This window comes from Lepisosteus oculatus, chromosome 13, assembly GCF_040954835.1.
Source record: "Lepisosteus oculatus isolate fLepOcu1 chromosome 13, fLepOcu1.hap2, whole genome shotgun sequence".
Taxonomy (NCBI): domain Eukaryota; kingdom Metazoa; phylum Chordata; class Actinopteri; order Semionotiformes; family Lepisosteidae; genus Lepisosteus; species Lepisosteus oculatus.
The window spans coordinates 24581896-24606612 of record NC_090708.1 but is presented as its reverse complement, the minus strand read 5'-3'; the positions used below and the strand labels follow the sequence as shown (position 1 = coordinate 24606612).

General features: G+C 38.3%; 1 protein-coding gene across 1 annotated transcript in view; it reads left to right on the top strand.

Annotated features, from left to right (window-relative positions):
* Positions 1-24717, top strand: part of epha6 (eph receptor A6) — a 280518-nt gene that overhangs the window by 181653 nt on the left and 74148 nt on the right. The window contains exon 5 of the mRNA XM_069197241.1: positions 3257-3592. Within this exon, the coding sequence (XP_069053342.1) occupies positions 3257-3592 (336 nt within the window). The remainder of the gene's footprint in view (positions 1-3256; positions 3593-24717) is intronic.

Sequence of the window (24717 nt, the reverse complement as noted above, 5' to 3'; positions counted from 1 at the left end):
CAAGCAGCAATGACAAAAATGCATGATTAGCCTATTGGAAAGATCAGACACACTGTGGGGATCTTTCTCCGGCACAGTTTTCTCACTTTGTGTCTGAAGAGCTTTCATTAAGGCATCTAGTCCTTTTTAAGGAGCTTGTGCGTGTTTGTTTAAAAGCACCATCATTACTAGGAGAAGAAGAGCTCGGCTTCTAAATTGCAAAATAAATGTGTCTCTTTGGTTTAGTGTGACCTTTTGCTTACAAAGGACACTCTGCCACTACATCTATTGAGAACTGCACAATGAGGTATCCAATTAAGTGAAATTAATCCAATGATTACAATTAAGCATTCCAACCAATTTAAATATTAAATCGCCTGTAATTAGAACAGCCATATATATCTCTTATACTACTTCAGGATTCAGTACAATTCACTTTTAATTAAGCCCTTATCCTAATTGCATTCAGAGGCTTAATTTATTTTCTTGTTTAATTGAGGCTTCAATTTTTAATTAGTTTCAGCAAAGGGGAGAATAATATTTTTGAAAATGTTTGTTAAATGATGCTCCACTAATTTCAGGTACTTCTCTGCCTCCTAGTACTTCCTACCTGCCCTGGGCAAAGAGATCCTCTGTCTCAAAGGATTTATATGGAGCACCACCTAGTCGTCACTTGAGTTGAAAAGTATATTAAGGTTGGGCATACAGTTCCATCCATCCATTTTCTAACTGCTTTATCCAATACAGGGTAGCAGGGGAGCCAGAGCCTATCCAATGTGTATCCAAGGCAGGATACACATTGGATGGGATGCCAATCCATTGCAGGGCACACAAACACAGGCACAAACTCACACCAGGGCCAATTTTCCCAAATGCCAATTAACTGGCCAGTATGTCTCTGGACAGTGGAAGGGAGCCAGAGCACCTAGAGGAAACCAATGCAAACATGGGTTGTCTATACCAAATAGTCTAATACTGTAGCAGTAAATTGTAGGTTCTGTCTAATGCAAGTGCTCTGTTCATTTTCTAAAAGCAATAAAATCATTTTCATTCATGTGACGTGTTAGTAGAGAAGCTATTATGCGCCTTCCTTGATTCTCCTGGACAGAGCACTTTACATCCTCCTCAGAGCCTGAGATAAAGTAAAAGAATGACCTGTCACCTGACTCCTAGATCCTAGATAGACACTTTATGGATTCCTGACTGTTTGAGAGAGACGTTACCTGACAATTGTGTTTCAGTTCCCATTCAGTGCATATATGGGAAATTATAAGGGAAGGGGACTATGTGGTTAAGATGCTCAGGTGTCTGATAACTTCATTACGAGCCCAAGTGGTACAATTGTAAGGTTAAAGGTCACCTTTTGTATAATGTGCACTAGGTTTCCAGATTCAAGGGGCAAACCTTTCCAAAACACTGGCCTTATTATCTCTTTTATATAACATTTCACTGAAAAAACATACAGTATGTACATAAAAAGTACTAAAAGTAGAGTCATAGAGTAAATAAAATAGTTCAGGTGGGTAGCTGCGTAAGCTGCAAAGGAACAAGTAATAGGTTTATTCCATGCTGAAAAAAAGAAGAAAGAGAATACAACGTTTTGGCCGTGAAGCCTTCTTCAGGTGTGAGAGAGACAGGGCAGTAGGCAAAGGTAAATTAGCGGGAGAACAAAGGTTGGGAGGGAGGAGGAGTGAGAGGCGGGAGCAGGGGACAGAAAGAGAGGCCAATCAAAAGGTGTGAAGTCAGAATGGGTGCAGAGAGCTGTGAAATGTAACTTCCAATGAATGGAGAAAATTTAAAAGAACAGTAGTCTGTCATTAAGAACCTTCTCTCACCTTTGTTCTCCCGCTACTTTACCTTTGCCTACTTCCCTGTCTCTCTCACACCTGAAGAAGGCTCCACGACCGAAATGTTGTGTTCAGTTTTTTCTTTTTTTCAGCATGGAATAAACCTATTACTTGTTCCTGAGTAAATAAAAGATATTTACAGTACAAAGCTTTTGTAAATACAGTATATACCCATTTGGTTATTTAAGAAATAGCAGTTTTAAGTTGAACAAGGCTATCAAGGTTAGAAATTGTAATGCCCATAATCATATTGGCATTCACAAGCTTTGTCTCAACACCATAACTAAGTGAATCTAAACTTTTATGCAGACATTTCTTAATAGAGTCCAGCATTTCCTATTCTCCATCCTAAATGAATTCCATTTTCAATTTCAAATTGTGACACCGTGTTTTCATTTCACTGCCGAGTGTGAAATAGTTTGCTGTGTTGACCTAATTTATACAATTTAAGACTTCATATACAATACTTGGATCAAATCGCCACTTAATCGCCTTTGCTCTAGTCTGAAGAGGTTTAGCTTCTTTAACCTGTCCTTATATAATTATCCCCTGACACGAGGAATCATTCTTTTTGCTTTTCATTTAACTCCTTCTAAGGCTTTAATATATTTTTGTGGTATGGCAACTGCAGTAAATCATAACACAAAATTATAAATGAGATTTTACTAAAGCATTATAAACCGTGAACATGACTTCCCTTGATTTAAATTTCCCACAATTTTTGAAGTGTATCCAAACATTGTGTGATTTTTTTTTCTCCTGCTCCTCGTTGCCTTGTTGAGGACAACTGATAATCATTATCCCTTTTGTGTGTAGCTTCCTGCAGCCCTCAATCACCCATGCAAAGTGTGCTGTGTGTGTTTCTACTTCCAGTATGGATCACTTTGTTAAATTTCATTGGCAAAGTCCATCCATGACTTTCAATTCAACATTTTATCATTTACTTGATGCCATTTTTATTTTGCCACCCTTCCTTAGTTTGCATCATTTGCAAACCTAGTTAGTTTGCTAACTACTGTTTATCAGAATCAGGAACTATTGATAGACTGTACATAGATCAGGAAGAGCAATGGACCTAAGACAGAACCCTGTGGTACACCGCTGCTTACAACTACCCAATTAGAGGGTATGCTTCTTGACACAACATGTTGTTTCCTACTTCTTTTAACTTCTCTTCTCTGCATGGAAAGAATCAATGTGGAGCAGAGTTTTGAAAAAGGTTTTTCATAGTAAAAGATTTTGCTATTTTTGATTTTGATTTTGATATTTTATCAAATGTGCAGGGCTGCTGGGTCATCATGTGGTGAGTATGGAGCTCGCAGATTATTTGGTCTTTACTGTCAGTACATCACATCAATCCCTCCATAACCGATGTTGTCATCAGTATTTATTTTTATCCAACACATGTCATCTTAATCCTCTTTTCCCAGGGCCTCCGTCCCCCCCACGGAATGTCATCTTCAACATCAACGAGACCTCTCTGTTCCTGGAGTGGAGCCCGCCCAGCGATATGGGCGGCAGGAAGGACCTGACCTACAACGTCCTGTGCAAGAAGTGTGGCCCAGGGCCCCGGGAGTGTGAGCTGTGTGGTGGGGACCTGCGCTTCGTGCCACGGCCCGTGGGCCTGACCAACTCCTCAGTCACGGTGCTGGACTTTACCGCCCACGCCAACTACACCTTTGAGATCGAGTCCCTCAACGGAGTGTCTGAGTTCAGCTCCTTCCCCCGGCCGGTCACTGCCATCACCATCACCACGGACCAGGGAGGTGAGTCACGATGATCGTGCCGACACACATAACACTGTCTGGCTGAAGGCATGGGACATAAATGAAAGAGGTGTTGAAAACATCTGAAAGGTAGCAGTGAAATTTTGCCCCTATTACAAAATAGTCTGCTAACAACATAAAGATACTGTAACATACTGTACATAGCATCAGACTTAGTGTCCAATCAAGCTCTGAGGACAATAATTGTACAGTATATACACAAAAAACCACACCTGAAGAAGGCTCCACGGCCGAAACGTTGTGTTCTCTTTCTTCTTTTTTTCAGCATGGAATAAACCTATTACTTGTTCCTATACACAAAAAATATATTTTTGCCTGCTTAGTTAATGATGGGACTCTGGTGTTGTACAGTACATTGGAGCAAGGTGTTTCAGTCCAGTTTCTGGTCCAGTCAAATTCTGCTTGAAAATTAGGTCATCAGATAAATGCTGTAAATGAGAATATGGTCTCAGTTGACTTAAAAAGCATTTTTGCTTACTTGTTAAAAATAACACAATAAAAAACTCATAGACCTGTAATATTTGGTTAGTTTTACTATGAAATGAGACATAATCACATTCAAATACTGCATGTGTAGCCTTTTTTAATAAGAAATCATTGAAATTAGAGGGAAAATCAAAAAAGCTTTGTCTGATATTACAGTAGGGGTTGCTACTTTTGGAGGAAAAACTATATTTTTTGAAGTACAGCATTGGGACTGATTAGGTAACTGTCCCTGCCCTTGAGTGTCTGTTTGAAATGATCTATAATGTTTGTTGAAATAAGAGTTATTGGTGTCCTAGTGTTCACCTCAATTACTGTACGTTAAACTAGCGTGAAACCATTACCACGCTTTCTGATGCATACAGACAATAGGTAATTTCCACAGTGGAGTACAATCTTTTGAGTTAATGGGTAGGGTCATGTGACCAAGCACACTTGAAGATTGTTCTGTCAAAGAACTACTTGCAATGAGTACAATTAAAATGCAAAGTGGACGTCTTTTCATAGTAACACTATACAAAACCTGTCGGTCTGCCTCATAATTGGTTTATTTATGAGAAAAAATGTATGATATGTTAATTGTATTAAAATGAATATACCAGTGAATCTACTCTACATTACATTGGGAACTGACTTGAGATGTTTATGCTTATCTATTACATTTTGAGGTACAGTACTTTGAAAAGTGAATTGCAGCCTTAATGAAAATTATGATTACTTTTGTATGAATTTAGTACTGAACTTAATGGAAGGTTAGCAACAGTTGGTATATTAAAGAATGAATAATTGTCAATTTATAATGCAATTCCTCTCTTGTGTTTTGTTTTAATATTTATTTTTTATGCTGCCCAGATAAGTCATACAAGATGCACAAAGAGCTCGTACTTGGAATATAAATTCAGATTATGTAAAATTCCATGTCTGACAGCATGGTTACAAAGCTGAATTATGACCGCCTAAACAATGCACATATACTGTACACCCACAATCACAGAACACTCAGACTTACTTTATGCTCCAGCTAATATCTGATCCTGCAAAACTTGTGTTAGTTTATCAGTTTAACAGATGTTGTACCCTATATAAGAAGAGGGGATTAAATTAGCTGGTACAGTACATGATTAACAAGCTGTACCGTATCTATCAAAAAGCTGAGTCTAATGTCTATAAATAAGGGAAAGAGAATGGGCACTTCAGTATTTCAAATGTCAAGTGTAAGCACATCTAGTAGAAACTAGCAATTTTATTTTAAGCAGCAGAAATTAGGTTATGTAATATAAAATGTAATATTTTTGTCCATCACCTTTATTCAGATTATCTTAAATGGAAAGGAGTAAATTTTATCTGATAAGTGTGCTGTTTTACTGACCTTACAGACAGCTCTATACTAACATTTTGTTTCATACTGATGATTTCACCTGTAAAACTGCAGGTCATATCAATGATGTTGTGGTTTATAGACCATGATTCAGTTCACAACTTCTGTACCTAGCTTTGATCTGAGTTAAAACATGCACATTATTTTGCGACAAAGATATGAATGTGTATTCAATCTATATTTATATGTAACAGACTGGCAAACAATTGATATCACACAAGGATTAACAGCGAAATGCATTGGCCTGTAAATCTTTTCCCGTTTTAAAAATGAGAATAATACCTGGAGAAATACATGTATCTACTAGATTATGGTGTTTCTATTTCAAAGGCACCATGTTCAGATTTTATTGCTCATGAAAATACAAATAAGAAGACTAAAAGCATTATTGTCCTTCAGAAACTTGAACTGTATAAAATTACATTTGTTATATTCTCATTAATAATTAATAATTTAAATCCAAAGAGGCATTTAAAATAAAAACACTGCTTATAAACACTAGAACTGGTAGCACTTGTTGCATTTTGAATACCCTTTCCATATCTTATTCTTATTTGTACAAAGTATGACCTTGCTATTCATGAAACCATTCTCAAAGCATTAGGTTTATGATTCTTTGTGACTTGAAGAGTTTTGGAGGTAGAGTGCACAGCTTTCTTTTACAGTAAGCTCTTCTGAAATTAGTGTTCTTAAGACATTCAGATCTTCTCATGATGAAGTCTGAAGTCTTTTTTATGAATTGTAGCTAAAGCTTAAGCATCATTTCATATGGATTAAAGCCACATTGTTAGCAAAAGACATTTCTCAATATTAAATTAACAGTGTTGATTCAAACACATAAGAAAATGAGTAAAATTGTATGTTAAAAAGTAGATTTAAAAACATGGCTCCTAGACGGCATGTACTGTATACAGTATACTGTATACTGTGGAAAATGTTATTAATAGTTCTGGTTTGTTAGAAAATCCAGAATGGCATTTTATCATGGTAACTTAACGTCTTTTAAAAGACTTTATGCCAATGATGTCTTATGCAAATAGAAACTTAGTGAAAGAAGAAATGAGACAGCCCAGATGTCAGTACTACAAGTCTAAAAATGAGAAGCTTCAGGGTGGTTACAACTTGATAGTGCCACACTCTAGTCTTTTATCCTTTACAACTAAGAGGACATTTGTGGATGTACCTGAAGGACGTGATGTGCTGTACAACACCATATTATTTTGGTATATGAAAATACTTTGAAGACAGCTTTGTATCAATGTGTAAGTAGATACATTCTGTAAGTCTCTATATAAGCTGCACATCAGAGGAATATCTCAAACATGAACTCACACCAGCTTTTGGTCTAACTGATTAAATGAAGATATGCTTAAACATCCAGATATGTTTAAGCCCTAACAGAAACAGGTCTCATCAGGAAGGTGATTTCCTAGTAGACTTGATGTGTGCAGAAGCGGTTGTGTAGTTACTGTGTTAATCTTAGGTTCTATCTTTCTCATATTATTACATCACATTGATATTCACATACAAGTACATATGCACATACAGTACTATCATGAACTAAGCATCCTATCTGTTTGGAATAATAGTTCAATTCTGAGAGTTATACTTTAAATAAAGACATTTATACTTAAAGATAAGTTAGTTTTCCCACTGCTAAGATGAAGCTGGCTGGATTGGTTCATGGCAGCTGCTTCTTCTGTCCTGGCAGGGTCCGAGGGCCAGAGAGAGAAAAAAAGAGCCAACCTTGCATTGGCAGAGCTGTTTGCAATGACTTTCAGACAGCTCTGCCAAAGTTAAAATCTTTAAAAACAGTCTCTGCACAGTTTGTCTTCTTGGGGTAACAGTTAACTAGTTAAATAAGTTGGGTTCTTGTTGTCAAAATACGACAAGTCGGTGATTGGCTGTGATGCTGTTGGGTTTGGTTCTGGTACCCACCTTACAGATCCTAATTGGGGGGATCTTCCTCTGGGTGATAGATCATGACCTTGAACCCGTGGGTTTGAGAAGAAAACAAAGTACAGACTTGATGGAGTCCATGTGCGCAATATACTGTATCATTACACTGTTAGCTTTGATACATCTTTACTTTGTCTCTTATCAGAGGGAGCTCTTAGCCACATTTTTATGTCCTTACACAGAGAGGCACCAGACTGCTAAATCAAGGCAGCACAAAGGTTATTAGAAATCTTTAATTACTTCTAAGTTTAATAATGGCCTTGTCCCGACAACAGGATAAGGTGCAAATGACTTCATTACACATGATGTGACACAAAATGTTTTACTCTTGGTACCAGTGGACTTGGTAACAGTGGCAATGCAATTGACAGAGATGCCTTGTATTCTAAACTGAGATGAAGATTCAGATTAGCGCATTAGGAAACTTTTTAAAGTTAGTTACAGTCACGGGACGGTAACACTCTGACCAATTGTGGAATAAACAGCCTGGAAAGAAGTTTCAAGGTGTAAGCAAGCTTGAAGCATCTCGAGCTACCTCTGGAGAATGGAAAAAAAAATAAAAAACAGCCCTTATCTACCCGGGAAGGTACAACAGTGAATTGTTGAAGGATAAAATAAAGTAGACACTTAGGAATACAGTAATTACTCGAAAGCACAAAAGCAAAAAAAAAGCTCCACAGAAAAGCAGATCCTAATTTCTGTGTCTCTATCACATCCCAAGTGTCAGATGTAGTTTTTATTGTTGGTTGTTTGTCACAATTGTAACTGTGATTAGTTCTGTCGAGTTGATGGCCTAGACCCCTAGTGTGTCCCATGTTACAGGAGCAGGCTCCAGGAGATCCAGGCTCCAGGTTAGTCTCTTCAGGGTCCAGGGATGAGAACATAGAGGGGGCTTCTCCAACAGCATCTACCATCATGCCTCTGTACGACTTTGATTGACAAGCCAGAGGTGATTCGGCAGCCGTGAATCCAGAAAGTTAATTGAATGTTGAGAGTCTTGATACGAAGAGCAAATCCCAGAACGGGGTCCTAAGAATGAATGCCTTGGAGGGAAATAGAGGGAGAGAGTTAGCATGAGAGTGTGTATATGAGAGAGCAGGAGAGAAAGACAGAGTGGGGGGTGGGAATAGGTGGTTTGGTGGAGGGGGGCTGTGGCATGAATTAGAAGTATTTCTTTAATCATTAGAAGCAGCTGGATAATTGTGCATGTCACTGAAGCAATTAAGGACAGATAGAGTTCTCCAATCCATGAAAGTTTTTCTTTAATGAATAAATTAGCATGTTCTGAAGACACCTTTTTTTAATTATGCATTTTCAGGTGAGAGGTTTTACAGGCATAAAATAAAAGTGTAAGGAAGGAAATTCCTGAATATAATCTGGAAAAAAAGTGTTTTTTTTCTTACATTTAGATTCTTTCCTGATTGGAACACCCTATCTGTATAGTATTTACTCTTCAGAAGTAAATCAGAAGTATCTTCAGAAGTATCATGTCTGTGTGTTTTTGTGTAATCTCGTGGTGTAAGCATAGATATATTGAAGCTCAATTTAATACTGATTCTGTTACAAGAATAAACTGGAGGTGGCTCCATGTTTATTAATAATTGCATCCAGTTCCTGTACAGGTAAGAGTCCTTGGAGTATTTTCTTATGCACACTGGTTTGTTTCTGAATTGTATATGGAAAATCTCAGAAAAGTTCAGTGTGGAAAGTATGATTTCAAAGGGAAACTACCTAGAGAAACCTTACTTGCAAATGTCACATGTATGTTCCCTTCAGATTATACTTTGCCTGAATTATAAGTACTAATTAAAATTAAAATATTATATGGGGAACTGCATGATTAGAGTTCTGGACTGGAAGTTTGTGTAATCAGTTCACAGGTAAAACCCTGCAGTTGTGCCCTTGACCAAGGTACTTCAAGGTGACCAAGCATCCCCAGACACCCCTACTCTTTTCAAGAAACGCCCTGGGATTTTTAATGACCACAGAAAGTCTTGACCTCGTTTTGTGTCTCATCCGAAGGACGACGCCTTTTTTACAGTATAGTGTCCCCATCACTATACTGGGGCATTAGGACCCACATAGACCACAGGGTGAGCGCCCCCTGCTGGCCCCACTAACACCTCTTCCAGCAGCAACCTTAGTTTTTCCCAGGAGGTCTCCCATGCAGGTACTGACCAGGCTCACACCTCCTGAGCTTCATTTGTTTGCCAGTTGTGAGATGCAGGGTGATATGGCTGCTGGCATGTTCAAATCACTTTGGATACAAACATCAGACAAATAAATCAGGGTTGTTCATAGAGCAAGCTATCCAGTCATGTTGTTGAAGCTGATATCATAACTCCGGAAACAGCTGGATAAGATCCTCAGATAAATTGACTGCTGAGTACAAAACAAGCTAGATGGGCTGAATGGCCTCCTCTTGTTTGTAGCCTTTATTGCAATAGAATTGCTCATACTCCAATTGCAGTCAGCAGGCCTCTTGCAACTTTGTTTCAGTGACATGGCATTAGTGGACTTTAGCCCTGTCCTCTGAGGTATAGCTGCTTCCCAAGCATTTCTCAAGTTCGAGTTCCTAGTTTATTTGCCATTTGTAACAAGTGCATCAGATGTCTTGTTCATGCTTATTCTCTCAGTGTACAGGCAGGTGAAGACAGCAGTAAATTAAAGCGGTAGGCAAGTAGTGCAAAGACAGTACCTTCCAGTGTAAAATACAACATGCAATATACAGTGCAGTATATTTTACAATGCAAAATAATAAACAAAAAATGTGTAGTATTCAGTGCAAAAAGCAAAATTAAACACTTGGTGGTAGTGGCTAGTAGTCAGTCAGTTTGCAACTATTGGCCATTCAAGACACATATCGCTTGGGGATAAAAACTGTTTTAGAAACCTGGTGGTCTCTGTATTGATGCTGCGGTACTGCCTGCCAGACTATAGAGGTGAGAACGGTACATGTCTGTGATATTTATAATCCTCTTATTATGGCACAGGCTTTATTTTGACAATGGTCGATATAGATCTCTTCAATTGCTGATATGTCAGATCTTTTGTTTTTTTGCACGTCTCAACCCTCTGTATGACCTTCCTGCCCTGTGTGTTTGTGTTGCCATACCATACAGTGATGCCACCAGTCATTACACACTCTGTGGTGTGGTGCAACGATAAACTCAAGTGCGTTTTCTTACTCGTCCCACATCCTTTCAGATGCCTTAGAACAGGGGTGGAGAACGTCCGGCCCGCGGGCCGTATACGGCCCGTGAAATCATTTGGTCTGGCCCTGCAAAGGCAGTATAATAATCGCAATATCATTTTCCTATATATAATTTTAACAAAAGTTCGATAAATGTTCATGCTTTACGCATGATACGCGCATGCGCACTAAATACTGCGCGAGTGCGCGTGCGTGTTGCAGATCGGGCAGCTAACAGATTTGTTTAATGTTTCTGCTGTTTGGCAAGTGTTATGTTCTTAAAATAAAGAGTTGTTTAATTCACCAATTAACTGTCTGGTTTCTTCAACTTTCACTCAGGAGAAAAAAATCTGCCTTTAAACTTGAAAGAAATAATGATTTGACATCTATCGATTTGACATAATTATCGATATCAACCGATACAAAATTTTTATTGTGATAATGTTTTTGGCCATATCGCCCAGCCCTATGCAGGCGGGACTTGAAATTCAATAAATCTAGAAGCTCTTTTCATAGCAACATAAATTTATATTAAGTGAATCATAATAATAACGTAAATTTGAGGGACAAGCAAGGAACGTCCATTACGGGATAGACAGGACACATACGAGTACATGACGGGACAGACACGCATGCTTCTCGCCGGCTGCCTGTGGCCCATCTGCTTGTATTGCGGTGACTCAGAGGGCAGTCAGTGCCAGGCAGGCTGGGAGTGTACATGTTGCGAAAGTGTTAACACACTGTGTTTTACGAACTGTGGGATGAAGTCAAGCAGTTCATGGAGATGAAGGGAAAACCTCTCAGGGAACTCAATGATAGCAAGTGGCTGTTTGATCGACTGGGCTCCAGACTGACCGACGCAAACCTGGAAAACCAGTTGCGAGTAGCAACATCATCAATACCAGCTAACATCACACGCCTCACCAAATGCACCATCGATACTGATCAGAGTGTTATTCTTTCTGAGTCTTCTGAAGTTCACGATCAGATCTTTTGTCTTGGTGACATGGTTTCTCTCACTTCTCAGTGATAGGTTGTTGTCACAAAACCATTGCCTCAGATCAGCCATCTCATTCCTGCCTGCAGACTCATCATTATTACTTTCCAGCCGAGTTACATTTAGCTGAACAGTCATAAGTGATACAGTAAGTGAGTACAGTCTGGCACTGTGTTCAGAGTCATGTGGATGAGATTTTGTTTCCTATCTTTACCACCTTTGGTCTTCCCATTAGGAAATCCTGTATCCAGTTGCACATGGAGTTCCATAGGCCCTGATCCTTCCTTTTCAAGACCAGCTGGGGAGAAACAATTATGTTGAAGGCAAAGCTTTAATGAATAAAAAGCCTTCTGACGTATAGTAGGTGTCTCGTCTGTTCTAGGACCATGTGTAGGGCTAGAGAGATGTATCATTGTCATGTTAGTTTGATATACAAACTGGAGTGGGTCTACTGGAACAGTGCAGTTCTTGTGAGACATTACTTGCCTTTCCAAGTACTTTATAGACACAAAAGTGAGCACTACTGGGTGGTAGTCATTCATTCAGGTGGTTTGCTTTACCTGCTTTTTCTTCAACTACTTTAGATTCAGTAAACTGAACTTCACCCATAAAAGTGTTCAGTTTGAGCTTTCACGTTCTTAGTAAAAACATTCCCTATAAACAATGTGTAAAAATAATTTGTATTTCAACCCAACATAATCTAATTGGAAAGGGGTGAATACTTTTTCAAGATGCCGTATACATTATGCGTATAGGATCTACAAAACTAAATGGCTGCTATTGCACATTCTCCATGTCAATACTCTCACTACCCTGTTCCTTCCTGCTACACAGGGATTAATAAACCACATTTGAAAAAAGATTTCAAGTTCAACTGGAAAAGAACAGTGTCTTTAAGTTTTTAGGGCTTAGTACCATAACAGATCTAAGCAACACAGAAGTTTAGTAAATAGAGTGCATGAACTCAAGAAACCTTATATAACAGCCAGTCTGTCAACCCCCAGTGCTTTAAAGCTCCTAAGTGACTCATTCTGAAACAAAGTGAATAAAAGAAAAATAAAGTTGTCACACATGCTTGCATAACCAAGCAGCCTTGTACAATGCAATGGTAACCTCTTTTGCACCGTCTTCCTTCCCTTGACAAGTGTAAAAATGGCATTATTTAACATACCAAAGGCAGTATTTTATGTCACAGTTTATCACGCCTTATAGGCTCCTATCTATCTCATGCTTGTCATCGCTGTGGGTAGGAATTGTACATTCACACAAGATATCCTTAAAAGGTAAAGGTCAATCTCAACTATCACGAATACATCAAATACAATGAAATAACAAGCACCTGATTCTGAACATACCCATGGCATTGGAAATTTAAATGCCTGGAAAGCCTAGCCTTGAAACTGCTACATGCAGTAATAGAATTAGGCAAAGCAATTTCTTTATGAAAGGCCTTGCTTTTCTACAACGCTGGAAGTTATTTGTTTAAAATTTATGTATGCAGTGCATTACCCTTTCAGCATCTTTGGTGTTGCACACAATAATTGCTTGCGTTTTTTCTGCAGCATTGCTGTAGAGGTAAAAGCAACGCTGTTCACATTGCAAATTTAGATGTTATTTTGGCAAGATAAAGAACAAAATAAATTAGGAATTACTGGAGATAGTGGATGGTGTGAAAACAGAGATTACATAAAGTGACAAATTCCAATCTTATTCGATGTGTTGTTATACATAGCTGTGAATCTTAACTTGTGACTTTCTTGAACATTTGGCCTCAAGAAAGTAAAACAAAATTGGTGGGATTCGGCTTAACCTTGGGTATCTGCCCAGTTACATGATAGGCATGTTTAGCTGGGGCTCAGTGCAATGAGCCCGTTACACATGTGCAACCTATATTAAACAGTGTAAAAACTCTGTTGGATCAGAGTACCTGGTCTTTTGGCGTGGCGCTGTAGAGAGGGATGCTATGCATGCTCAGAGCCCATGAGCAACCAGAATCAAATCCCAGTAGGGAAAGTGAGAGCCAAACCTGGCCAACTTGCTTTGGTTGTCCCTCCATGGCAATGTTGAAACAATCTGGGTAGGCCCCCTGAAGACTGGCAGCTTGCAGCAGGCAGGACTCAAGCTTTTACTGTTCCACAAGCAATAACTTCACCCGGTGTGCCAGTTTACCATGGCACATCACAGAGACCTCCACTTAATTTCTCCACTTAATAGAAATCAAAGTGACACGCCTGTCAGATGCCGTGCCTACTGAGCCCTGACTGATCTGAAGCAATGTTATTCTGGTTAATGAAATGTATTTTCAAACAGTACCAACCATTTGAAATGATTGGATCTGATTACTCGACTTGCCTGAAACAATTTAAAAAGTAATTTCAGAGGAAACATATGTGTTGGGGGTAGTTTCCCTTGCAAGGGCTTCTTTCTTTCAGGACCAGGAATCAGAATAATCCAGTGTACTGTTATTGATTGTGGGTGAAAAATTCAGAAACTCTTGACTCGTTCTCTCACTCTTGTTTTGGAATTCATAAATGCCAGTCACAGCTCATAAAGAGCTGGATGCCTGACAGGGGAATTTAAATCAAAAGTGATAAATCGGTCCTGCCAGCGGCCACTAGCTCATACTGCCACAGCTGCCTCCATTGCCCCACTCACCATCAGCACGAGGCCAATTTCAAATTAAGTGTGACAAATTAGGCGGGAAGTTAATTACTAGCCTGGGAAAATTGCAATGATGTTGATTGGAAAAGGCATCATAAAGCTAGTCTTTTTTTTTTGCCCTCAGATCAAAAACGCCTGACATGCCAGAAGAAAGGAAAGCACTAATAATAAAAAAGAAAACAAATTGGTCATTTGGAATGGTTGCTCTGGCTCTGTGAAGGTGACTTTCCTCGGCACTGTTTTTTTCATCTTTTGAAATGCGAAAGTATTGCGCGAGCGCAAGCACATTGTTGGCACGGGCAGCTGCAGAGATACTGAGACACCTGCTTGCTGGTTCAGAAGCGGTGTCCAAATGTGCCAATGTGCCATCACATTGCTGTCGCAGGAAGGAGTGTTTTCTGAAGCTGCTGTGTAAAGTTCAGCGTTAAACGTAACATGCTCAAGAGACTAACATCATCTTATTTACTGCTGGTTTAGATTTGGTTTCCAGCTAAACTCTTGTTTCTGAGGATACCCAGTCTCAAGCCTGCCCGAGCCACTGACCCTCAGACAGCTGTGACACACTGTTTAAGGAATCCCAGTTCCAACACACTAAAAACATAGCCCTCCAACTGGTAATGGCTGCTTTATAAGGCTTAACCTGTGTATTTATGCATATTTGATGACAGGAATAGCTAATATTACATTTTCCTTCTCTTTCCAATAGGTTTATGTAAACCCATTAGGTATCATAAGACACTGAAGTCAGAAATTAAATGGGGCATGCTTTCAGATTTTCTGCACTTATTTTTTCTGTTCTTTGTTTCTAAATGTCAATCTCTCTGTTACAGCAGCTTAGTACTTTCTGAATTTTAATGAGTATTAAAATTGTGTATGGAGAGCAAGCAAGTGTTTTAATTTTATGAACAGGTTGCTTTGCTTATGAAATAGTGGTTAAACAGGAGCGTGAATAAAAAAGGATAAAATACCTCTTTTATATTCACTTGGTCTGTGTGTGCCAGTGAGGAGCCCTTTCCTGACCATGTTATCTGCATAGTACCTGATTCCTCTGAATTTATTGATTTGTGTTTTCTGAAATGTTTTTGAAGATAAGAGATGTGTGTCTTGGTTAGACTGGGAGTTTGAAGTTTTTTTCAAGGTATAATACTGGTGAATACTGGGTTTACCAGGGTTTTAATGCCTGTAAAATGTATATCAGAGCACCCTGCTCACCTTGGTGAAGTCAACATGATACATAGAGAAGGAGTTTTGGTGTGTTGTTCAATTTGGGGCATGTGTGTCTTTTAGGAGCTTTTCATGGTGGAAAAGATCAGAGAGCAGTCAGTTGAAGATAATTAAGAAGTTATCTCCTCATAAACAATTAAAATGAACATTATTAACAGTACCAGTACGACAGTAGTGTAGTTTTAATAAGAAGAAAATATGGGATTTACTATAAATATCTCATTATACTGTCTAGGAGAGTAAAATATAGTCAGGGTTATTTTAAATCATCTTTTGTTTTTTGAGCAACTACAGAAGCTCTAGTTATTTATCACGTTTGAACTGTTTTTATATTGTATGCATTGAATGAAGGAAAAAGAGTGTAAACAAATAGATTTTGTGTTCAAGCTGAAAGCAACAGGATTTAGTTGAAAAGGCTGGTCTTTCTGGCATAATTACTGTACCTCCATGTCTATTAACGAATAATGTTAACCACATTTCTTTTACTCCTGTTTCCCGATGATTTAAAGAAAATCAAAGCTGAGGACTAGAAAGAACATATTTTCTTCAGATTGTTTATTTGTAAGATGCATCCATACAGGAACAGAGAAGCACGCATCAAACAAAAAGAAGTCAGTCATTCCATGTCAAACATGATCTGGAAACAATCAAAAACACTGACAATAAACACATACTATAGTTCTGCCTATGCATTGCTATTTGACATAGCCTACTAGATGAGCTGTCACAGCACATATGTTTTCTCAAGCTTCCTACTGTATCTAGACCACCAAGAGCTCTCACCTCCCTTTGAAAAATGAACATATTCATGCATCATTTCATATGTGAGCATTTGAACCATCTCTGTGTACTTAATTATTTGCACATTTAGAGATCTAATCTATCAGTCATAAATTATAAAGTGTCTTTGAAAAGCACTGAAAAGTGTTGTACCATTAAAACACAGGACACAGCTGTTTATTTGTTGCATACTGTATGTATGATTGTGCATACAAAACACATAATATAATACATAATACACACTGTATAATAAGACCAGGGATATGAATAAAAATGTATTCATTTAAATCAGAGAAATTCATTTTTTATCTCACTGTGTGGACATGTATTTGATGTTGCAGAGTGTCAATATGTAACATATTTTATTGGCTAGCACCTTTCAAGCTGCACAACAAAAAAGGAAATGTTTAATTTTTAGGTAGCAAGTCTTTCTTAAACAGATGTCACTTTCACTTTTGCAAACACTCCAGTTGTCCTTAAGGCACTTCTAAATTATTTGCATTCAACTCTCTAATCCAGTATGGCTAAGCCTTTCTGGTATTTGTCTCTGTGAAACACTTCTTATTTATTAATTGATAATTAGCAGAAACAATGTAACAATCAAGGTGCTGCTTGTACCAAGATACTGCATTGTAACAGATTGGGAAGACCATGGATTGAGTACTGTATACTAGGATTGAATTAACAAGGAGGTAACCTAGGATTCTATAGGCCTCGTCCTGGCCAGACAAATCCAGCTGTCTTAATAGACAACTAACTGTGCTGTCTTTCACTTGTTGAATAAAGACTTATGAGCAAATGTAACTCAGACTCAGAGACACAGTAATGTAGGGCCATTCTGCTTTCATCTCTAAAACCCATCACAGACTCCAGAAAGTCTATCTTCTTGTTCAGAAACAGGTCAGTCTAGTATCAAAGGTAGCTTAAGGCCATAAGGCCCTTTGCTTTAGTCTTCCTGAAATCATCTCAGGTTAAGGAATTACACTCTGTAACTCAAATATCGTTTCCATGTGAGAAGAGCAGAGCTAGTTACTTGGTCTGTGCTAATACGAGGTAATGTTTTATGTTGCATACACAAAAAATACTTCTGAGCACCCTACAACTCTTTGTGGTCATTGTTACAGGCAGCTTGCAAAGTGTTAAAGCAGAAGAATTCTGAACACCATTTTTACCCTCTCTCATATTATCCACCAGTATGAATGTGTTGATTGCTCTTTATCTGTCAGTGAGAACCCAGTAGCACAATCACACCAGCATGTCTTCTTTTTCCAGCATCGCTAATTAGAATTCACAATTAGCACATGCAGAAAATTACTGTGCCAACTTGGGCATATCCAGATTATAAACGTGTAGATACAGTATCTCATCAGACCAACAGACATACACTGTCACTGTGCCTACACAACTGCAGCTTCAGCCTGCATGTTTTAGTTCAATCCTTATTATAACATGTTACCCATTGATATACCATAATACTGTACCATCTCTCACTAAAGGCAAGATGTTTTTTACATCCTGCAATCATCATCAAAACTGAGAAAGCAGAAACATTAAAATTTGGTTTGGTAAGGTCTGTTTGCAATTTTTTTGCCTCCTTTAATATTATGTATTTAATAAATGTAATGATATGCCTGTTGAACATTTTTGAATATTTAACATAAGCCTGCAGCCTCCCTGTGTTCAAGACTACCTCATTTTTCACAAAATGACTAAAGTTTCCAATAGACCTTCAGAAAGATCACAACTGAGAAGAAGCCATTTACTGTATTTATTATTCTATTTCTCTTTAGTAAAAAATAGCCAGTACGTGTTGTTCCAAGGTCTTCTGAAGCACTATTCCAAGGAACAATGCTGTTTGTTTTATGAAGTTGTACGGTATGTGTGCATCTTTCTAAACTTTTAAACACACATGCTGTGTGCACACAGTACTGTGTACCGTATAAGCAGATACAGTCACAGATTTCTCAAGAAAACAAGCATCCGCACAACATTCCCTCCCATATACATCAGATATATAGTATCGCTTTAAATAATTATCATACATTTTGTGTGTAAGAATATGCCACAATCAGTTACAATTATGAGCTGCAGTCATTAATAAGGCATTAATGAATAAGTTTTTCTTCTGCTTACTCAGAGTACAAACAGTTCTACTTCAGTGGTTATCCATCTATCCATTTTATAACTGCTTTATCCAATTCAGACTCACAGGGCAGACAGAGCCTATCCCACCAAGCAACAGGCACAAGGCAGGATACACCCTGGACAGGATGCTAGGCCATTACAGGACACACACACAAATACAAACACAGACACATACAGTATACACTCTCACCATGGTTAATTTTACCAGAGACCAATTCACTTACCAGTAGTTGTTTGGATTGTGGGAGGAAACCAAAGTACCAGGAGGAAAACCCACGTGAACACTGGGAGAGCGTGAATATTCCACAAAGATACGTAGCATCCCGGGAATCGAGCTCAACACCCCAGTGCTACTGTACGAGGCAGCAATGCTAACCATTCTATCACCATGTTGCCTCACTTCAGTGCTCATCAGCAAGTGAAATTAAAATCTTTGTCTTTTCAAAATCGCTTAAGCTAATAGATGTATGTCAAATGCCCATGCTATTGCCGGCCTGAATCATTCTTGAAATATTTTGACTTTTCAATGACAGTAATAACAGGGACACTGACAAGAAAGAATGCATGTGCAGGCATTGTAGCCACCTGTCTGAACTGTGATGGTCACTTTTTGAGCAATGACTTTTCTGGAGATGTGACCTTACAGCGAAACAGGTGCTGTAAATCAGGGTTCCTTGTTCTACTTTATGTTCACTGCATACAAAGATACAGGCAGCCATAGCGTTCTTACAATTTATTTGACAATATTCTTCCTCACTGCTTGCCTCACATACTGATTTAATGGCTAGAAAGTGTCTGTAGAAATATTTAACGCTCATTGCCTTGTAACTGTATGCTGGCAAAGTAACCAAATGTGTTAAAACTAATCTACATGCTTTTAAGATGTTTAATGGCATCAGTAAAGAATTTTCTCACTGTGCAAAATGTATAAATGTATGATGTAAATCTGTTTGTTACATTATAAACAAAAGTACAAGTACTAAAGACACAAAAAGGATAAAGGCTGTGCTGAATAGGTAATGAAACGTTGTTTCAGTTAACTTAAAGATAAAGGCAGGATAATCTAAATACATACATTTTTTGTTCCTCCTGACACACTGGCTAACAAAAAAAAAACAGCCAATTTCAATTATATTGCCAGTACCATCTCGGTTCAAAAACTAATTTTGCCCAGCTGAGTCCCTGTCAAGGTACTGTAATGTGCTTGTCTCCTGGTATATTTCCAGAGAGGATGAATGTGCGTAGTAGAAAATGACTGACCTGCCAGGTGGTCTGAGCCACTGGGCAGTAATGAGTTTGCTCTATGTTCAGTCCCTCAGCCAGCCTGCCTTTCCTTCTGTGGTTGTTATACCCTGTGTGCCAGGAGGTCACCTGTGGTGTAGAAAAGGGGCTGGCATATCATTGTCCATACCCAGCAGCTGTCAGACTAAACTAATTAATTGATTTAATGTGTGGCCATCAGGGTATGCTTCTGCATGTTCAACAGCTTGAGAGCACTATCAGGAAACTCCAGGACCAGAGCTCTATGAAACCCCACAAATACAGCCGGCTCAGGGGATAATCACATCAATTTCCTCAATTCATTACGTACTTTAAAAACATTTTTAAAAACCTCAAAGATAGGTACACTGAGCTTGTAATTAAAGAAATCCTGAAACTTTAAAGGAAGTGAAAGGAAAATGATAACAGAATACGACATTTATTGTATCCAGTCGTATGAGAGAATTAAGCTTTTACTGGATCACCCATCAAATAATTAATATGACACATAAAGGGACATTCATTGTGCGTTAAAGAGGAAATCTTCAGCTTATGCTTCAGACAAAATATTTTTTCCTGCTAATAGCTTGTGACAAACCAAAGCCATTATTTTCTTTCAATATGGGAGTTCAATAAGACACTTTAAATGAGTCACCAATAGGGACTTATTAAAACCAACACCTGTGCTCATTTAGCAAATGAGTTTGATAATGTCATAAATGTGTTTTGAGATTGTTTGTTCATGTTTCCAGGATTGCTGGAGAACATGGATTATCTTAAGGTTTGTTAAGCCCTAAATAAAAAATCTTAATTAGGGCTTTCCCTTATAAATAATCATACACAAAGCAATAAGTATGACATATTGGGAACTTCATCCCCATTTTCTGAAATAATTTTGTCAAACTAAAATGCACTGATGAAGGTTTGCTAGTATAACATTGCAAGTCCACACAGATAGGGGAACAAGTCCCCAAATGTCTTTTAATGGTGTTGGCTTTAAAACATTTTTTTCATAAAAAACTTTGGCATCCCTTGTCATTACTGTGTCCTTTTTTTATAACAAGGTACAAAACAGACCTCATTCAGCACACTAAAGAACAGTGCAGATACAGTACCACTGCCCGTGGGGCAAATTCATTTTGCACTGGGTCACCACTCAAATAATTCATCAGATCCATAAAGGGACATTGTTCATTGTGCATTAAAGAGGTAACCTTTATAACTTGTTATAACCTGTGCTTGTACAGTATGTATTTCAAAGTACATGAGATGGCTGATGGTCATCTGAGGTGAACAGGACTGTGACACCCCAAACGACAAAACCCCACCAGCTGAGGAGAGCTTCGTCATGTACTGTAGGTCCAGTATGTTTTGCCAAAACCTGTGTGCTCAGAATCAAATAAGATTGAAATGTGGAAATAAAAGCACTCAGCAACTTTTTTTTAAGAGATCCCTACAGTTCTGTGAATAATGGAGTCATTAATACAGTAAGTACAACTTAAACCATCTCAACCATTTTATTTTATTTTTGTTGAAACAGAACCTCTGCGCAGGCAATCTCGGAGGTTTAGGTAGAAAGGGGAAAAAATGACCACACATTCCTTTCTGGTCCTTTGTAATGATAAACTGTAGATTTCCGATCACGGGACGCTATCCAAGCATAAATTGGGGACCCAAGACTTGATGGTTATTTTCTGTTTGCCTGAGATTTATTGTCCCCGCCCAATGGAAATCCGTATCAGGACTGACTTTGTAATTTGGGATGTGATTCGAAGTTTTGATTTAATCTGAGCCTAATTCTTTACACTGAATAGAGACTGTCAGTGGTTTTCAAAGAAGTTTTTTGTTCTGTACCATACTGAATTTTGCAGAGCTCTGCAATCAAATCTATTAATGTTAAGCCTGCAGGCAATTTATTTAGAGTGCTTCCTTGAAATACAAAATTCCATTAAACTGGGACCGAATATCCTGTTGGTGTTAAACGTGTCCTCTGTCTCAACTAGCAAGACCACGTCAGGCATTTCATTTACTGGATGACAGAAAGAGCATGTTTTCATTTAAACTGGGTAATTTAATGGGGCTTTTTCTTTGCAAGAGATTACAATTTAAAGTGGCATAAAATGTGGTTTCCTCCATCAGTAACGTAGGATTTCCAAACAGAAGGTGGAACATGCTTTATAATAGGCTTAAGGTCAGATTTAAAAAATGTATAGATACCATATACCTTGTGCTTCCTTTGGCCACATACAGTATGCCCTCTATCTGAGTCAATGATTTCCTATTTTACAAGGAGCTCTGAATCCTAAGCAGCTTTTTGTGGGTGAAAACTTGCTGGCTGGCTTGCTGAGAACTGGTCATCTGTGTTCAAGTTCTGCAAATGTAATTAACCTAATGGTCTATGCTTGAATGACTGTTTAATAATGGTAGATAAAACTGTTGGTTGCCACAACACTTTGCATATACAGCTAAATGTTTTTGCACAAAAATATAGACAAACGGAGTGGTGGCTTTTATTTATGTTTTTTTGTTTCTCGGTAATGTTGTTTTATTAGTTAAGTGTCGTATGTTTCACCTCTTGCTGCTTAAATTGCCCCCCTGGGGATGAATAAAGTATTTTGAATTTAACTGAATTAATTTTGTCAGCAGGGCTGACACAATCACATCGGATGCAGGTGTTTTATCTGCTAACACGTTGAGAAGTGTGAATTATGGGCTCACAATGTAGACAGCTACTCTGTCCCCACCCACTAGTGAGAAGGAGGTCCATCAGCGATCTTCAAGATTGTAATTTTCATGGCCATCATCGATATCATGCAGCTCATTATGAGCTCAGAACAAGGAAACATGCGGACTCACCTAATTCGTCAAAGTTAGCAGTAATATGTGCTATTATACACAGACATTCAGCTCAGTAGGTAATGGTCAGCTTCCATATATTTTCATAATCACATTATGCTGTTTACATCATAATTCACTGTAAGTGAGCATCCACATCCTACATCAAAAAGATGCTAGACAGTGCCTTACAGGTTAAAATTACTGCCTTAGCTGTCTTAAGGTGACAACGTGTTTTACTTGTCAAGGAAATGCAAACTAGAATTCTGCTAAATGTTTCGCATACATGATGTAGAGTGCAAAGATCTTAAGATGCTTCCTAATAATTTTGCAGTAGACAGCAGTTTATCATCATTTACTGTACGTCTCCGTGAAGCACATTTTAATTTGATTCCTTGCACCCTGGCTTCAGGCAACAGTGGTACTTACCAAGAATGTTTCCCAATTTTACCACAAGCTGAATCTTGAAAATAGCTGCTTTTTTCAAGTTAGAAAGAGAAAGGAAACAACAGTGTTGATCATTTGGTGATCAAACAACAGGGATCATTTGGTGTGTGAGGTTCTTCTTTGAGTTCTTTCTGTATTTTTATTCCTTTTTTGTTTGTAATTTCTAAGATTTAGAGCAGAAAATAAAAGAGCTTCACTATGTTTTATCTGCTTGTTACTGTAAACTGAATCCAATACACTCCTGAAATGGTTTTGCTGAGCTGTTGCTCTCAGCAGCTGTTGCTATAAAGAGAGTATGTGTGCCTTCAAAAGACACAACGTTCCCTCTAGATTCAGAATTCTGCAAGAAGCTTTGGCTAAAGCCAAATGGGACATAGTCATTTTAAAGTTTTGGGTTTTTTTCCCTCAGGGAATTGACGCTGCTCAATGTTCAAACATCAAATAAGGACTAATGTGTCTTCAGGCATCTGAATCTAATTCACCCATAGCTTTCAACTGGCTCCTCCCTTCAGCTTGAATTAGGAGAGATTCATCATAAATCAACTGTCAGTCTTCCTCAGTTATATTGTTTTATAAAAGGTGCTTGCCCTGCACCTCCTGTTTCATTGCTTAGTGTTACTACAGTATGTCTATTGGCGTTTGTCTCAGTGCTCTGAAAGAGGAAGAAAATCTGACCCTGTGCCTCCAGATGATGTGTGTTGAGAAGCGATGATGAGTGTCTGCTGCTCAGTATTCTCATTCTTTTAAGATTTTTTGTCTCTCAAAAAGAAAATATCCTTGACTGGTGTACTGTATACAAGACCATATGATGTAATAATGGTGTCAATATCATATCTACTCGTGCATATATATTTCTGGTGCTGCAGGTTGCAGTTTTTGACCACTTTTGGTTGGTCTTCGTTCCAAATGATGATATTTATACAGTATTTTGTTCTTTTTTGTATGCTTACGGGAATAGCTGTGCATAGTTTAATATTTTGGAATTTTTGTCAACTGTGGATTTTATATTACCATCCCCACAGAAAGTAACATGGAGAATTTCCAGACAGCTGATTGATATTTTACAGAACCGTCTTAGAAATGTGTAAAAGCAATAGATTTCTCTAATAGTTTATCGATTTGTTTTAACAGGCTTTTGTCTATGAGACCAAAAGGAAAAAAAATATATAATAAGGAACTGAAAAGTACATTGCCAGTACTTGTTCTGGTGGTCCACTTTTGGATATCCAATTAGTTTTTTTTGTCAGTGCTCTCAAATAGACTGTTTCCACATGCCTCCAGATGGACGCCCTCTGCAGGGAGCTGGAGGCATCATCCATCTATATTAAAGAGAGTCTTAGAAGCCTTCAGTGAGCCATTAGATGGGAAAATTATGATTCTTTGTATAAAAAAGAATTATAATTTGCTATGACAGAACACTTTGGTTTTTTTTTTTAAATGGGACTAATCTGGTTGTTGTCAGATTGGCATGCGTTGTCAGTCCATTTAACACTACAGAATCTGCGATAAGCTCCAGTCTGCTGAGCTTCTGCCTGTGAATACAACAATTGTCTATTGGATCAGTGTTCCAAGTACAACTCAGTGCCTGGTGTAGTGTAGGCAGTTTACACATCACAATTTCTCTATCAAAGGACAGAGAACATCTTTGCGGACAGGACATGCTATACAAATATGACCTCCTGGAGGTTAGGAACAGCTTCTGTTTCCTGTGCGCTTAGCAAATTAAGCAAATTTGCACATTA